Below are 17,657 nucleotides of genomic sequence, written 5' to 3'. Positions count from 1 at the left end.
CTCTATTTTTCCCTAGCTTTCTAGCTTTACTGCTGTCTCAGTCTCAGCTTTCGAGTTACCTTCCCCTTGCTGCACTGTCTGCGCCAGACCTGCGTCCTTTTCCTCGACACTGAAACTCGATGCTGGCTCTGGCAGTGAGGATTCGGAACAGGGGAAAGCTGGGCATTGGTTCAGACGGCTCGGAAGTGGTGGGGATCTTAAGTTTGCAATTGCACGGCAGCCAGGAATGGATTAAAGTGCTTTCCAATCTGTGTGTTTGACACCACTGGCTTATCTTATATTATAAAATAAAGTCCTATTTAAAGATCAGTGCCACAGTGAAGGCTTCCCTGCCACTCCTTGTGCTAAATTGGGACTTCAAGTCTGGCACCATGTACACCGGATACTTTTCTTGGCATGCCTACTAGTACTAACTTCCTCTGCTGTCTCTTCTTTCTGTTATCCTTCATGTCACATCTCTGCTCCCTTCAGCTCCTGAGGGTTTCCTAGCCCAAACTTCACTTTTCAACATTTCACAGACATCCACAGGTCATCTTTCGCTGGTAATTCCGAAAGAGCCTTCCTGAGAAACCATTTGTATCCAGCCTGTTCTTGGGGTCTGAATCAGGGAATGTGCACATGACTTCTGGTAACACAAAACCATGTTCCACTGAAACCTCAACTTTGCTGGTGCTTCTTTTCAGGATCAGTAAACTTCTGGTTTAGTGCATGCTCTGATTCGTCAATTCAGAGCATCCAAGCAATGCTCTGTGCCTATGCTATTTTAGGATGCTGTGGTTAAGACTATTTCAAACAACTGTTTATTATGCAAAGAACTTTGTACAGACTATGAGACTGCATGCTGCACCAAAAATAATTCACACAACTGCCTCAAGTCAGCAGAAGGGGAAACAAGTCAAATAACGGCCACTGTGTTCTAGGATGTGATTCACAAGGCTGGTCTAGCTAGGACAATTTTTCACAGGTATTTTTGCCTTGCTAAGTGTATTGGAGATACAATGATCTTCCATCCTCACCTTGCATTTTCTCCAATTTTGGCATATACAGGTTGAAAAGAGAGTAGATGCGCTCAGTTTCTCTATCTCCATCTATATCCAGTTGTATATTTGCTGGCAGGCCTCTGTAAGGCATCAGGAAGAGAGGCAGAAGTTATAGGCTAAACAGTATATTACGGCACAAAAAGCACTTAATGAGGATGAAAGCAAAAGTGAGTACTTGTGAAAGCCAACAGACTGTATATAATGAAACTCAAAACTTCCTATTCTTCCCAAAAGGTAGACAAGTTCAAACTTCTTTATGCCTAGATTTATCCAGCACGCTTTCACTCTGACTTGAGAGGACTGTATCAGCATCCAGACATTTTGGTGAATTAGTCTGCTATAACCAGATGGAGGAGCCAAAGCACTGAACTCCCAACCGTCCAGGTCTTATATTCTGAGACTAATTACCAGTACAGACTACCACTACAGACTTGTTGTTTCTCTCATTTTAGATGAAAAGAGTCTCCTACAAACCAGACAGTACCTCTTGATTCAACAGAGAGCATGAGTGGGCCCCTTAGGAAAAGATCAGTTTAAAATTAAATCTAAAAGCAGATGATTGTCTGTTTCAGGAATTTACAAATAGGATGTTGAAGGGATTTCTGACATTTTTACTAATGACAGATGATCAGAACCAAAGTATCTTATCCCACAGTCAACTCCTATCAATGTCTTGAGCTCTAAAAATGTCAACATTTTCACCAAGCTATGCAGATACTGACAGTATCAAAAATAACAATAAAGATGGCCTTTGAAAACACAATGCCTGCATACCTGCCAGATCTTCCTGGTAATTGCATACCTGCAAGTCACACTGCAGAGACGCACATACCCCTGGCAATACTTAGACCAACAGCATATTACCTATCCTTACCCTGTGCAGGGTGTGCAGCCAGGAGTATTATCTGCAGTAGCTTTACAGCAAAGCCAGTGGCCATTAAGATAGGCAGAGGGATGGTAAACCGTGAGGCGCTTCTTGTTGCATTGGCTAACTTTGGTGAGGATATCAATCCAGTCCTTGGCCTCCACACAATTATTTGCTTGGATATACAAGACTCTTCTTTCAGGCTGGATCACCTGGAACATCTGCAAATAAGGAAATAAGCCACAGAATAAACCACCAGAATGAGTCGGTGAACCTAAGACTGGGCTCAGACCGATGATTTATTAAAGGAAAACCACAGCATACTAAAAGAACGCACCAATAAATACATCTCAACACAAAAGCAAGCAGCAAGTGTGCCCTTAAAACAACAAGACCTTTCACGTAGTACAAGGAGTAAGATACTGTCCCTGTAGGAGATGATTTACAAACAGCTAATATCAACTTGCTCGTTGGGCCTCAACAAGATTTGTTGTTGGCCTCAGGGATGCCATTTTAGTAATGATGCACCTCCAAGTTTTGGAAGGCTGACAAGAAGGACCCAACGCAGGGCTGAAAGGAAATGCTAGTCAGCAGGGGGCAGAACAGAGAAAAACAGGAGTTTGGATCCCACCTCAGCGACAGCTTTAGCTTTTAACATTGCCATCTCTCTAGTCTTTTTAACACATATCTCAGCATGATTCTTTCCTTTTAATAACTTCCACGTTTCTGCACTATAGCTGCTACTAGCAAATCACAGCAACACAGTTTTTCTTTAATCGCCATACAGTGGTTCAAATAATTACACATTAATTCTGCATTATGTCTTGGGCGCTGAAAAATCTAAACTAGAGCTCTCCTGCCTGTTCAAAACAGCCTGCAACCTAAAATGGCACAATCGCATTTATTTTCCTCCTCTCAAGAAGCAAGTTTCTGATGTACAGCCTTATTGCTTGATTATACTGATCATGCATTGAAGATAACTAAACTCAAGTTAGTGATCTTAACTGCAAATTTTGGAAAGGCAAATGTCAACCATCTTAATTTCCTCTATCCTTCATTCCTTCTGCAAATACTTAATTGTAATGGGTTTTCCTCTCTCTCTCAGGTATTCCTAAATTATCCTTCCTCCTCTACTTCTTCATTTGATTATTCAAATCATTAGACATTACACTGCCTATATCACGTGGAATATTATTTTTCCAAACAGCTGGTTTCTCTGTGCTACTTTAAAAAGAAAAACAAAGAGGCACCAAAAAAAAAAGCCCCCCCCAAACCGAAATTCACTTTTGTCTATTACAAAGACCTGAAACATTGACCTAAATTCTGCACCTAGCTGGTCAGGAGAACATTGCAAACTGTCACCAGGTGCAATCGCTTCTTCCCTTGTGACACTTTCAGGTGCACATCCTTTAAAACAGCTTGCAAATATACTTTCTAATTTGTGAACAAAGAGTTTAATTATGATGTCTCTTCTAACAGGAAAGGGAAAGCTCCAACAGTCATTTCCCTGGATTTAGTATCGTTATAGATATCAGACACTAATTAGAAATGCACAACACAGAAGAGCAGCGTAGGAGCTGCTGGTGTGATCAGTCCAGCACTGCCAAAACAGACACCAAAGAGACAGTCCTTTTAATAAAACTTTTCAGGACATAACTGGCAAATTGAGTTTGGGGAATAGGGAAGGAAGGAACGAGGAAGACAGGAGCATGCAGCTCAACCCTCCGTTAAACACAGAACTACAGCGAAAAGAATTTTAATGTCCTGCTGGCGTAAATGGAGCCTTCTGCATTACAACAAAGGAACAGATTTAAGGAGTGTGGCTTTGTGTAAGAGGATACCAACCTAAGTGAACTAACACATGGCAACTGTTACTGTGAAGCCCACAACTAAGCCAAGAATTTCAAGTGGGTGCAAGACCTTTACTCTACCAAAACCACCAGTTGCTTCTCAAACAACACAGAAGACCTGAGCAATACTTAAAGCCACCCTCACGCCTCCCAAACTGTGCTTAAGGAAGGTGAAGGCTACTGGCCTTACAGCCAGACAGGCAGATTTATCAGGAGTGAGGAAGACACACTTGGTGCAATTCAGAGCACAGATACATAAAGAGTATTTATAGAAAATGTGGATCTTTAATCACACTTAGCAACCACAATGGAACATCCATCACAAATACATCTGCTATGGTGTTTTGAGAATTCTGTTCTTGCTGCAGTATTCTATTTATGCATGGCAAGATAAATGGGAATATATTAGCACAGGAAGGTGATACTGGTATTTTCTACTGCTTATGGAAAGACTCTGAACCTTACTTTCCAGAATGGATGTAGTCACCTTCATTTCCTAGGTAACAATGAATTTAAGCAACCAAAATAGCCCACAGTTTCTGGTGTTAACAATAAAGGGGTGTTTTTCCTGTAATAAATCTTTACCATAAAGAGATATTTTGGATGCATTCTAGCCCAGTAGACTCAGCATAAGTTAAAGACTGCTGTCACTGAAGAGTTGATCAGAATTAGATCAGCTCCTCTCCACACACAGTAAGTTTTCTCTCAACTGCGTGGCTGCTTTTAGTTCAATCAGTTAATTTGCAGAGTTCAGTTGGCAACAGTTCATCATATGTTACAGCTGCCTTCTGATAGCTTGAGAATTATTTTGCAGCTTGGTTGCTTTTGCCTATGTAGTTAATGTGAATTATAAACACCAGAGCCACATACAGTACAATGAAGATGTGCTCTAGAAGCAAGTGAACTGAAACTTATTCCACCTTTTAACAGAGAGAGAGATATGCTACCAAAATAATACCCGAAACAGAGAAAATACTGAGCCATCAAGCATTGTATTTCACTTTGTTAAAGTGCTGTTTGAGGAACCTAATATCTACGGCAGGTTTGAGCACTGCCCTGCGTGGTGTCCACAAGCAGTGTAGATGGCAGGAAAGACTTAAAGGCAGAAAAGCTGAAAGTCACAATCATTTATGTGTATGAAGAAGTCTGTAGTAGATGCATGTTTAGAACTGGAAAACACTGAGCTGGTTTTTTGTTTATTTTTAAATAAAACTTTTTAAGGACTGTACTCATCTTCACAGGTAGAATAATATGAAAAAGGCTCCCAACATCACCTAAACCGATGATGTCCAAGAACTGTTCTTACACAATCGATGGTATGTCTTGCATACAGAAGTTGGCAGTAGTGTTCCATGCATGAGAAATATAGCTGTATTTTATTCACTAATGTGGCAATCAAAATGCTAAACCATAATGGCACAGCACAGTTGTTGTTTTGGCACATGACCTAACCCGAGTATATACGCACTTTCATTAACCAATAAAGAAACCCTGACAGCTAAGAAAGAAGATGTGATCCTTCACAGTTATAAGCAGCCAGTTCCTTCCCAACAGAGAGGTCTGACAGAAAGGGCAGGGACTTGATTATCTTACCTGTGTCTGACATTACGGAGCCCAGACAGCTGATCAGCAGTGGTCAGTACTGAGTGTGCTGCAGATCACGAAACGCAAAGACTGCTGACTGTTAAGAATCTGAATGGGCTGTACTTTTGGAAACTCCTGCTACTATATACAGAACAAGCAGCTGTGGCTGTACATCTTTCAACAGAAACCCAATCCAGGTTACAAAAGGGAAAAAGGCGATTAGACTGGTGGATCTAGACCAGCCTAACAAGTAAATTAATGAAGATGACCTACTTACATTTTTCATTTTAAAGGATTCCTCCTCCAGTCTTTCCACTGCCAGAATGTTTTCAATTGGAATGCTACACAGAGGGTGATCACCTGCAGAACACACACACACACAGATACTGAGCAACTTATTCACAACTCAACTTCACCCTCTGCCCGTATTTTAAGGGCTGATTCAGTTCCTTTGAAGATCATTTTGACGGCACAGAAAAAGGAAAAAAAAAAATCTTTCACTCAGCAGGGATTTACTAGCATGGTCCTTATGTATTATCTTAAGTTCATTTCTGTTTTCAGCTGCACCACATTATGCTAGCAAACCTCTTAGAAACTGACTACTGCAGCAGGACACAGTATATTTCCTGAGAAGGTGACAATGAAAGAAGTCATTCCTGTCAGCTCAACTGAAATAGGTCAATGGTGGTGACGTAAGATCTCAAAGTTGAGTGTGAAATGATGAATGGCATGATCTGAACAGGTTTCCTTATTTTTCTCACTCCCTGTGTATTTATATGATGGAAGGAAGTGGTATTTGTTGTGTACTACTGAACAGACAGAAACAATTTGCAAAAAGCAAAACCCTTGGTATTAGATAATATTAAGTGAACATATTTTTGCAAGTCTAAAGCTTGCAGGAAAATCCCTGCCCACTGCAGCCAGTTGTGCCAATGCTACAGAATTTATGAGAACAAGCTGAGATGCATCTCAGAATGTTCGATACAAACCTAAATCGCAGTGTGAGGTATTTGTATCCTGAGTTCTGTTTCCTTTGACAATCTACTATGTAACTGTGAATCCTACAGATGATGTTGATAACTGATATTAGACAAATATTATCAAATATTCTGCTAATTTATAGGGTACTGTGCTATCCAAGAAGCTTCTCTAACAGTCTGTACAGTCATACTAAAAAAAAACCAAAAGGGCAAGAACATACAGGCTGACAGACTTGCCTGCACTGTGCCTTCTACAGTTAGAGATCTAGATCCGAGTCTTCTGTTCTTACACAATCCTTATGTTTAACCTTCACTTTAATGTATCAAAAAAAGACTGGCAAACCTTTGTTACCTTTGCTTTTCTGATAGGTAAACTCATGGTTTGTCAGGCGAAACCATCTCTTCTTGAAGTTTTTCATACCAAATCGTTTTCTTCCTTGTGCTCTCTTGATCATGAACCTAGTAAACAGGACAACAGTTGTTACAATACACCAGATTTTATATATACATGCATATAAATATATGCATACATATAAAATATGTATTTATGTATATAGATTTATACAAATATACACACCCCCACGATGGCACTTGTGAAGCTTTAGGAGGGGACATACAGTGTTTTCTAATTATTGAGGCCTTGTCTTGACAAGGCAAGGAAAGTCACACTTTGATAGCTTTAGTGCATCTGTTAGTTAAGCCTGTCCTTCTTCCAGATCTAGATAAGGGGCAAGACATGCAGCTTGACTTGTAGTCTACATAGGGGCTCTAGTTAGTTAGCTGAACTGCAGCTTGTGCCCTTTCCTCAGTTACAAATCCAGCTAAATGGTTTCCTACTACAGCAGAAAAAAGGCACAACACGGTTAGTACTGCTCTGCTAAGCTTGACCTGTTAACTCCACAAACTTTTTTTTTTTTAAAGCTGTAAGAAAGTTCAAAATGTTTAGGGTATGTTTAATAATTAGAAGGCAGATGTAAGGCCTCTGGAGCACAGGGACTGTACCCTTACATGCTTTAGTCGCTCTCAAGCTCTAGAAACAAAATCAGATGTTCCACAGCTCCATTTGCAATTGCACACTCATGCTGTGGTTGGAAACGCGTTTTCAATAACATACAAAGCAATCTGATGGCTGAAAGCTAGAACCCTCTCATCCCCCCCCCTTTTTTGGCAGAGGAGAGGTGTTCATTTAGTGAGTTGTCAGTTTTAATTAATTTCAAACTTGAATTAGCTCACAAGAAACTGTGATGCATCCACCATCTTCCCAACCACTAAATCATTCCAAAAGCTTCAAGGTGACTTTGGAAACCCTAGCAACTTCATACTGCTCAGCATCACTTTTGGTGGGAAAAAAAGTGTATACATATGTAGTAGAGAGTTGAAACAACTACTCTATACATTACACTAACTATTGTGCCAAATACAGAATTATAGAATGGAGCCAGTAAAAACTACTTACTACAGAGTAGTTTTTATCAAGTAGGAAGGATCTATACAGCACAAAGAGCACACAGAGAGAACAGAGAATGATTTGGTTGAAGATTTTCACCAGCAGAGCTAAAATGCTTAGAACAGCCAATACGGTATCTTGCTTCTGGTATCTTCAGTCAGAAACAACTACATTGCATCCAACCGAACCGCAGTTCTGTTTAAACCTCAAACAGAAACCCAAGTTCCTTCAGACTTTAACTGTTTTGTAACCAGCTGGGCTGGTGCCTGCTGCCCATTACAAGTTGTGTGGGCCAAAGCTGACAAGGACTGTATATGGCAACAGATTTTTTTTAAACCCGTTATAGTTACACACCTCTCTCATTCTTAAAATGGCCAGGCAGATACCGTCTCGGTCCTTATTCTTGGATTACTTGAGAAATATTTAATGAAACCACGATTCAGGTCATCACCAGGCTCACTGGTGGTAGCCTTCATATTTCAATGTTAAGGCAAATTTCAAGGGAAGAGCAGATATCCTTGGGCTGGACAATATGCTCTTCAAGTTAGTTTCTCTTCCTTCTCAGGCCAACACTTAAAAGGTGACTTAAAACTGCAAACTCCTACAGAGCCTCCCTCTGAAAAATCCAAACTCCATACTGCAGAGCTAATTAGATATGTGCTCTTAAGTTCTTCATAGCTGACATAGCCAAAGAAGAATGTGCTTTTATTTCCCACTGATAGGTGACAAGCATTCAAAGCCACAGAAGTTACAAGGTGAATTTAAAGGATTTCTTTGTTTCTAACGTTTGCAGAATGTGTGCAAAGTTGGAGCAAACGTTCAGAAGCACAAAGGGAAAAAAAGTCTAAGATGAAACTCATTTCAGCGCTGGATGTTGGAGATGCTGTTTCTTCTCATGTTTATGGTAGACCTGAGTTTGGATCTGCCTTAGCCTCGCTTGGAAGCATCGGCATGCCCCTTTCACCTACAAGAATGGCAGGGCTAGTTCTCCTTTTAATTTTCTTCCTTTTGGAAAGAACCAGGCAGACAGCTGTTAAGCAGCAATGGCATGATCAATGCCTGCAAACCGAAGTGCCAGTGACTAATCTTTGGTACTGTACATTCATTCCAAAGTACATATGCTATAGCTTTCCATCTAGATACTCTTAATAGAAGCAAAGATAAATTAAAAAAACAAAAGCAAACAAAAACATTGCTAAGGCAAACAGAAACCACACTAACCAGCCAATCAATCTGGAGAAGAATCAAATCAAAGGCTGTGAAAATTCCCACCCACTCCCCATGATATAACATGGCAATAATGCAAAATGTCAGGAAAAATAGGCAGCTGAAGGCCACTCCTTAATCTTGAGAACAATTTACATGAATTCTACTTAGGAAGTGCCTAGAAAATGTATGGCCACTTCTTACTTCCAGTGAGTTCACTGGGATCTATACACTGAATATTAAGCAAATCCCAGTGCTTCTTGGAGCCTCTGCCTACAGATAAAAGTCCTTTATTCTCTATTTACAGCAGGTTTTTGTTTTAAGGAAGGGAAGGGGAAAAAAAAAAAAAAAAAAGAGTTGGTCAACATCAAGAAATCGGTAACAAAATGTTCTCTGCTGGGTTTACACAGGCATTTCAGGGTCGTGAAACAGAGTGCTCCCTCCCCGAAGTTAAAGCCAAACAAGTCTACTGCTGCAAAGGAAGGACACGCTGCCAGCCAGTAGCTACAGCAAAGCACCAACTGCCCCTACCATCTTACCTGCATGAACTATTACCATCAACTTTCTTTACTGTTAGTTTAAGAGTCCTTACAACAGCAGCCACAGGCCGAGCAAGAAAAGACAGAAAAAAATCAGGCAGGAGCAAAAGAAAGACAGAGGCAGAAAAAATAATGTTTCAGAGTTAGAGGGAAAATGTTACAAACTATACATTTATTTTCAAAAACAAAAGAATGACAAATGTACAGAATTAAACCAGACAAACTTGCTTCTAGGGACAGATGCTCATCAGAGGAGTGAACTGCAGAGGTTAACTGGAAGGGGTAGCCATGTTTTTACCAAAAACCTAATTTTTGCATGACTTAGAGCTACCATGAAAGCTTACTTTCAAGCAGCAGTTGAGCTCTGACAAGAAGAATGTGAATTTTTTTACTTTCTTCTTCCCAGCTCAAAGAAGCTATTTCCACAGTGCACTTAGATGATCTTAACTTAGTTTTGAAACACAAAAAATGTCAACAGTTAGTATCTAAAACTAATACGGCATATGTAACATGCTTCCAAAAAAAGGAAAGGTACTAAAACTAGAAACTGTTCCAAGTGCATCACAAATTTTCCTCGAAATTGCCATGATGATGATTAGCATATGGATCTTTCAGGGCAGCAAAAGCAAATTCCATTTGCAGGCTTTGCCCTCACTAAGATATTCAGTATCTGCCTTCACAGTGGAATTTTACAGCTTTTGCTCACTGGAGTTCAGGAAGAAAAAAAAATAATCAACTTGATTTTAACACAACGCTGATTTATTTTGCCTTAGCTGTGCTAATTAAGTTCTACAGGCTTCTTTTTCCTCCACTTATTTCAAAACATACTTAAATTAAGATGTTTAAATCAAATGAAAAGATGTTAAAATCAGCTATAGTAGCCACAGAGAGTAGAAATAGCAACACAAGAATCTTCCTACGTTCTTCTCTGAACACATGGACGGAACAGGGATGGCGGAAAAAAAAGAATAGCTGCCTTAGAATGGTAGCAAGCACACAAGTAGAGAGTTTTGTTGCACATGCATGCTTACCCTTCTTTAAGCAATATAGGTTGCTCTATGCTCTTGTGATCTCTAGTTCCCGAAGATGAAATTAAATCTAGAAACTAAAAGGTGAACAAAAAGCGTAGATAAAAATGACAGTACCGGACTACCAAATTAAAATCTTTAACATTTGTACAGCACAGAGCTACAAGAAAATATTGTAAAAGTAGTTAAACAGAAGGTAATGGCAGAAGCTTGAGGAATTTGGGAGGTTTCCTGGGTTGTAAACTAAAAATAGCACAAATGCTCTTCAGCAGAAAAACTGCAAATAACCAACACTTCTTGGGCTTCTCCTTTGTTATATGTATCTTTCGCTTCCTTTTGGACTAAGCAATTTTCATCACAGATCTGCAGCATCCTATGAAGTATGCACACGCCTCAAGTTCTAAGTAGCAGCTTGTTAATCCAACCTAATTATTAAGTAGAATTAGATCCAAAAGGATTCTACTATTGACATGCACATAATTTGATAAAAGTTTCTTGACTATTACAGTTATCAGGAGTCTGCTTTTTCCAGCACACGCTTCCTGGTTTACAAACAGTATGTATTACATTCTAGGATTCCGAGCAACAGCTTCAACAACACAGCAGGATTTTCAGAACATTCACATGCATTACTTACATTTTTTACTGCATCTGCATATTTCTGCTCATTAAAGTAGTCATAAAAAGTAGCCATGTAGGATTCCTTGAAATTGGCCTGAAATACAAAGCCAAAACCATGCATATCATTATACAGTTTATACAGAAAATATTATTGTTAACAGCAGTAGACTATGAGGCAAGCCACCGCAGATAAGAGGGGTTTTTTCCTGGCCAGAGGTAAAATAAGCGAAGCGCTACTTTCATGTTGTACAGCACACATTCAGCAGTACCAAATTTTTATTTCAGAAAGGTAGCAGAATGCATTTCAAATGTTCAGTTACTACAGTTAATAATGTATTCTTCAAAAGCTTCAAACTTATGCTTTGGCTTTTAATCTTGGTCCTAAAAGAAGCTGACAAAAAGTGCGAGAGAAGGAATTCTACTGTCTCAAAGGATTCGTAATCGAGGTACAGATTCATCTACAGTTGCCTGTGTGTATCTTAACTAGACCACCAGCGACCCCAAATTATCACCAGATATAGCAGTGTGGTGCCTTAGGTACACAAGTTTTATTTGAATCAAAGATCCAGAGCATGGGCATTTGCATCTAATCTCACCACTGACTGGCAGAAAACTGAACCAGTTATGAAAAGAAAAGAATAACCCTTCCCCTTACTGAGCAATTCTTCTCAGTTGAGCTTTAAAATGTTGAAACAATCTGTAAAGCCCTGTAGAGCTGCTCTAATGTACTGGAGGCAAGTAGAGAACTTCACAGGTTTTTCTGATCACTATCTTTCTTCCAGAAGGAAGGAATGAAAAGCCCTGAACAGACTTCTAGTTTGGTCACACAATTTTGCTTTACTGAAATCTAGTTCAGGTTTAGACAGATTTAGCTTTCCTGTGAGTATGAGAGGGGCTTATAATCAAAGCAATCATAACCAGTTTTGCATAACCCTGGTACAACTCAAGCAGTTTAAAGGCTTAATTGTAATGAGTGATAAAAGATTAAAAAAAAAAAAAATATCACTTTCCTGAATTAAGCCTTTAAATGAAAATGGCATACTTACAGATTTAGATTTTGATAGGCTGCCTAGCGTTTGAATGGTTTTAGAGATAAGTGTCAAAGTTCGAGAAGTCTGAGGATCCTAGGAAAGAGAACAATATTATATGGACTAGTTATTTAAAATATGGAATAGAGGAAGGTAAACTATTGTTTCTTCTTTCTTTTTCACTTGCAGAAAAGTAAAATAAAATTAGAAAAGACCTGATAAAACACTACAGGAAAAAAGTTGCCTTTTTAAAGGCTTTTGACACTTAAGCCATCATGCTTCATAGCTACCCTACTGCTCTTCAGAGAATCAAAGGCAATCACTTGCAAAACAAAAATAGAGCTTTCTGTCTTGAAGACTGTGCAGGTCCTCCCCACTCCCAATAAGAACGACTACTAAAAGTCTTGGATAAGTTGCTTAACATCCAAAACATTTCCAACATTAATGCTGGATTGATTGTCAGCAATGTAATGCAGCAAAAATGAAGCAGTGACCATCTTTTCCACAGCAGCTTAGACCATCTACTTTGTTTGTCCTTAAATTTCACTGTTCCTCCCATACCTCCCAAGTTCTTCACATACATAGTCATTCAACATATGCTTCATACCCAAGACAGACATAGCAGATGTTTGAACTAACAAAGGTACTTCTTCTAAAGGCTATTAAAATAACTGAAGAAAGAATCTTGATAGACAGACTATGGTGACAGAACGATACCCCTAGCTAGAAAAAAAAATTGATACAGTACTTACTGGATGGTGTGGTGTAAGCTGAAAGAGGTTTGGGGAAAGAATGGCAGGAGCAAAGAATCTCAGGAAAATAAAGCTGCTGACAGCTGTATACCTCACATCTAGGTCACCTATTTAAAAAAAAAAAAAAAAAAAAAAAAAAAAAAGAGAGACCTCTACTCAGCATTTCAATAATCCTTCCTTAAAAACCTTCTGAAATCATCAGAATGCCTTCAGAAAGTTAACTCAAGCACGTGCTAGAAACATATATTTGTGAGTTACAGGATTAACTGATGATGGAGGATTTGGAACCAGAGACTGGCTAGCATAAACCAAAGAAATGTCAATGACAGCCTTTTAAAAAGAAGCGAATTCACAACACATGCTACTGGGAGAACACCAGTCACTTTTCCACTGCACAAGGGAATTCATACAAACATCTGCTACTCCATCTATGCAACTCAAGTATGATGAATAACTTACATAGTTTATGAAACGTTCAGCACAGAGGCCAACTTTCAGTTATCTAGTTATAGCCCCAAGCACAAGTGCTGTACAGACTCCTAACCTATCTATTCCAGTTGTTAATTACAGAAAATACAATTTAGAGTCATAGAATCGTTTAGGTTGGAAAAGACCTTTAAGATCATCAAGTCCAACCATCAACCTAACACTACCAAGTCCACCAATAAACCAAGTAAGGGTAGAGTAAGAATTAATTTCATGTTTCCTGGCTTCGTGGCTGGATTAGTTTTTAACGAAAGTAAAACTAGAATAGAATCATTAAGGTTGGAAATGATATCTAAGATCACCAGTCCAACCATCAATCCAACACCACCATGACCACTAAACCATGTCCTGATCTGCCACATCTACACGTTTTTTTGAACGCCTCCAGGGATGGTGACTCCACCACCTCTCTGGGCAGCCTGTTCCAAGGCTTGACTACCCTTTCAGTAAAGACATTTTCCCTAATATCCAATCTAAACCTCCCCTGATGCAACTTGAGGCCATTTCCTCTCGTCCTATTTATTTATTTTTACATAAAAAGCACGACAGCACAATCAATGGCTTTCTGCTTGAGCTTCTCTACTATGAAGTGACTGTTTAGAAGCTGAACTCTTATTACTCTAAAACTTCCATATTGTAATCTGCTTCCCTTCATGAAAATACACAGGTTGGTTGTTCTGCTCAATTCCGGTTCTATATTGCCTGCTCATTTTCACAGAGCCAAAACAACTAGGAGGGAACGGAAAGAATTCTCTCTTGGCAGCCAGAAAACCTTTGCAGCACATGGGCCTCCTAGGGCAATGAGCTTGCAATGACTCCAATAATTTATAGATTGGCCTTTATTACAGATTGACGTATGAGCAGAAGGTAATTCAACTCCACTGAGTCGGCAGAATAAGCCATTACAAAAACCTGAACATTTGAAAACTGAGCATACTTTGCAAGTATTAAAACCATAAATACATACCATCATAACGCTCTTTTTAAATGCTGTTTTTCTTTGAAAGATGTTTAAGGAAAACTTATACAATCATTAAAAGTCATGTTCTTTGTGGAATGAATAATCAAGCAAAAACCAGCATTAATACACGCTCCAAATGCTATTTTGGATAAGCTGCTGTTCAATTACTAAATCCATCATGGATCATGCAGACTGCTAGACTACACCTATGTTTAAAAGATATCAGTGGTATAAAATAAATCAATATATAGAAACTCACCTTGAAAACGTTTGGCAGCTGATTCTCTCAGTGAAAAGAAAATATCGCACATCACTGTAGGGCAGCTTACACCAGATTTTGTAATTACAGTAAAAATACGATCAACATATTGCCTCAAATTTTCCTGAAAAATGCAATGATTAGGACAAAACTAGTATCATTTTCTGCTGTGGAAAGCGGTATTATTCCTGGTTCTATTCATAATGGCATCATTAAAAGATCCTCACTTTCAATGTACAATCTCACACTCTATGATACTCTCTTTAGTAAACACACATGTTCAAGTATAAACGTAAAAAATATTATTCCTCTCAAAACCAAAATCATAAGCGATATGGCAATATGGCATATCGTTCCTTTTCATAGCACCATTTTCTACGTCATCAGTAGAGCCACAGGCTAAGTTATCCTTGTCCTTAAGGGCAGGGGGAAAAGACATTAACATTCTACTGATATTGTATTGATAGCATAATGTAAAGCCATTGTAAAATAATTATAACAGTTTGTGGTGTTAAGAAAGCTTCTAGTGCAGTCTAGTGAATGACAAAATTACTTGCAACATCAAACATCTGAGGAACTCAGTTAAACTTGATAGTGTAAACAGACATTGTATCTTCAAAATCTAATGCATACCCTGTTATTTTCCAGGTTTTCACCATCTTTTAATTTCACAGGATCAATTTCACAAGGTTTATGAACCTGGCAGATCTAGAAAAAAATAATGAACAATTAATATATCAGTTTACCTTCAAGTAGAAAAAGTTATGAAGCATAATCTGTTAGTTTTTGGGGGTAAAAGGCAAAAGCCAACTTTATAAATTGTATCTTTTTCTTTTGACAAAGCACTGAAGGTAAATTACACGTGATCTTAATTTTTTTCCAAAAAGTAGCATTAATTGTTCTACCCTTTCCTTCAACTGAAACAAAGAATTGTTCGTTAGACTCTCTCAAGCAAGGCTGTTCAAAACCAGTCCTGTTTTTCCAAAACAGTCAACTCTGAAAGTACAGCTATATTCTTTAAAATCTTGACATTTGTTGATGAAACATTACCACAACAGCTGAAGAAATTGTCAAATCATTTAAAGGAAGTCTGTGGTCTGAAAGTATTGCCCAATTACATGAATAATACACACAATTGTCTAGGAATAATTTTATTCCTTTATACCCACGGGATGAAATGTATTAATTACAGCTTCCCAGCAGCTTTCTGCTGCATATATTCTTTATTCATTTAAGTTATTACTTTATTAATTTCTCAGAAACAATAGATGTTAGATTTTATAAAACAGAGTAATTCAGTTAAATAAATGGAAACTTTCCTTTTCCTTTAGCACAATCTAACTGTTTCTGAATTGGGTGACTCAGCTGTGGCTAAACTAGCACACAGGATTTTAACAGAGAAAGAGGTTCTTAAGCATTATTCCTACAAAGTCATCTTACAGTGGGAAGGAATAAACAGTATCTGCTCCCTGAAGGCCTTTTACAGTGACATTTTATCAAATGAACAGTCTAAACTTCTCTTACCTCATCTATAATTGGCTTTAGTGTAACTTGCAGATAATGCATCCCTGCCAGTTTCATTGTCTCGTCAATGCACTTGGAAGTTAATGAGTTTCCTCTGAAAATGGTGTTTGGATCTCTGGAAGTGAACAAATTTCTGTAATTTAGTCTCTTTGTAATAAACTGCTAATATATGGAAATAAAAGAAGCAGTGAAAGGTGACGGAAATCTGAGTTTGAATGCACAAACAAAAACTCCCTTTGACATCAGCCTGCCATTAAAGGCAGTCACGTAGCATTTAGTGCACTTCCAGGTTATAACAGAAAAGCAGTAGTCACGGTAAATCCAGAGGGACTACAGATTTTCTTCTTTGTATCAGCGCAGCGTGCTCAGTGCACCATCCAAACACAAGGCAACACGCTGGCTCAAATCAAAGGGTTTTACAATATAAACAGGGAAACATGCGCCCGCTCTCATGTGCTACTGAACAGCGTTAATCTGAGTAAGGGAAGAAAGCAGTGATTTTAGTCTCACAACAACACTGGACATTACACGTGACCTACCACCTTCTCCTACAAAACGAATACTTGTAAGCTGAGAGGGGGATGAAAACACCGGCTCCAATGACATAGCCATCTTTTCTAAGTGACTTACAGCACTGTCCTGCGATAACACATAAACACAGTGCAGATCCCAATTCTGCCCCAAGAACTGTGAGGATAGCTGATGCCATACAGACTCTCACATTTTTCTGAAAAGCCACTTGCACAAAATTTTTCCTGTGCTAGACATATGGCCACTGTGATTCGTTAAGCTTTAGCTAGCTGCACTATCACATGTACTTTTTTTTCAGTATTACTTGCATTTTGAGAATGCAAGCAATTTCATATTAATTTCCTACCTGCAATTCCTTGTATATCAATTTACGTTATGCAGATAGGTACATAATCAATGATCTCATCTACAACCCATATGATCAAAAGCTGTGCCTACTGACAGCAGATCAAACTTTATATCCAAGTTATTTGCTTGTTCTTGTTCACACACTGATCTCTTTTCTGTTGTTTATGGCTTACTACAGTTGTACCCATTTAGAAGTAGTGAATAACAAGATGAATTACTTTGCTGGATTCATCATTTTGTTTCATAAAAAAGTAAGCTCACTGCTTGTTACAAATGCCAGAAAGCCCTGAAAACAAACAGCATCTTTGCTGTTTTAACACAGGAACATGACTGACTAGGGAGCAGCAAATTTCCTCATACTGCAGCAACCAAGCTGTTTCAGCCAACCTGCAGCACAGAAAAAAATACACCTACCTACAGGAAGGAAAACACGCTATCCCTCAGACACTCTGAAAAAAGCCAACCCACACAAAGACTTTATTTTGTACTGAGGAAGCTGTTACTTTAGAGTCAGTATCTGTCACTCCCCTTGACTCGCAATTTTCCTCTTCGAGTGTCAGTCAAGAGCATGACTACATAGGCATGAGGCTTGTGGCAACAAGTGTTCT

General features: G+C 38.7%; 1 protein-coding gene across 1 annotated transcript in view; it reads right to left on the bottom strand.

Annotated features, from left to right (window-relative positions):
- The window catches only part of RASA3 (RAS p21 protein activator 3), a 142,027-nt gene that overhangs the window by 3,403 nt on the left and 120,967 nt on the right, over positions 1 to 17,657 (bottom strand). The window contains exons 12-22 of the mRNA XM_075727066.1: positions 16,171 to 16,285; positions 15,280 to 15,354; positions 14,647 to 14,770; positions 12,941 to 13,047; positions 12,207 to 12,284; positions 11,177 to 11,254; positions 10,543 to 10,616; positions 6,672 to 6,778; positions 5,617 to 5,699; positions 1,915 to 2,126; positions 1,017 to 1,120 (exon numbers count right to left, since the gene is read on the bottom strand). Coding sequence (XP_075583181.1) covers positions 1,017 to 1,120; positions 1,915 to 2,126; positions 5,617 to 5,699; positions 6,672 to 6,778; positions 10,543 to 10,616; positions 11,177 to 11,254; positions 12,207 to 12,284; positions 12,941 to 13,047; positions 14,647 to 14,770; positions 15,280 to 15,354; positions 16,171 to 16,285 — 1,157 coding nt within the window. The remainder of the gene's footprint in view (positions 1 to 1,016; positions 1,121 to 1,914; positions 2,127 to 5,616; positions 5,700 to 6,671; positions 6,779 to 10,542; positions 10,617 to 11,176; positions 11,255 to 12,206; positions 12,285 to 12,940; positions 13,048 to 14,646; positions 14,771 to 15,279; positions 15,355 to 16,170; positions 16,286 to 17,657) is intronic.

The sequence above is a fragment of the Pelecanus crispus genome, chromosome 1 (genome assembly GCF_030463565.1).
Source record: "Pelecanus crispus isolate bPelCri1 chromosome 1, bPelCri1.pri, whole genome shotgun sequence".
In the NCBI taxonomy this organism is placed as follows: domain Eukaryota; kingdom Metazoa; phylum Chordata; class Aves; order Pelecaniformes; family Pelecanidae; genus Pelecanus; species Pelecanus crispus.
This window is presented reverse-complemented; position numbering and strand designations above follow the sequence as displayed.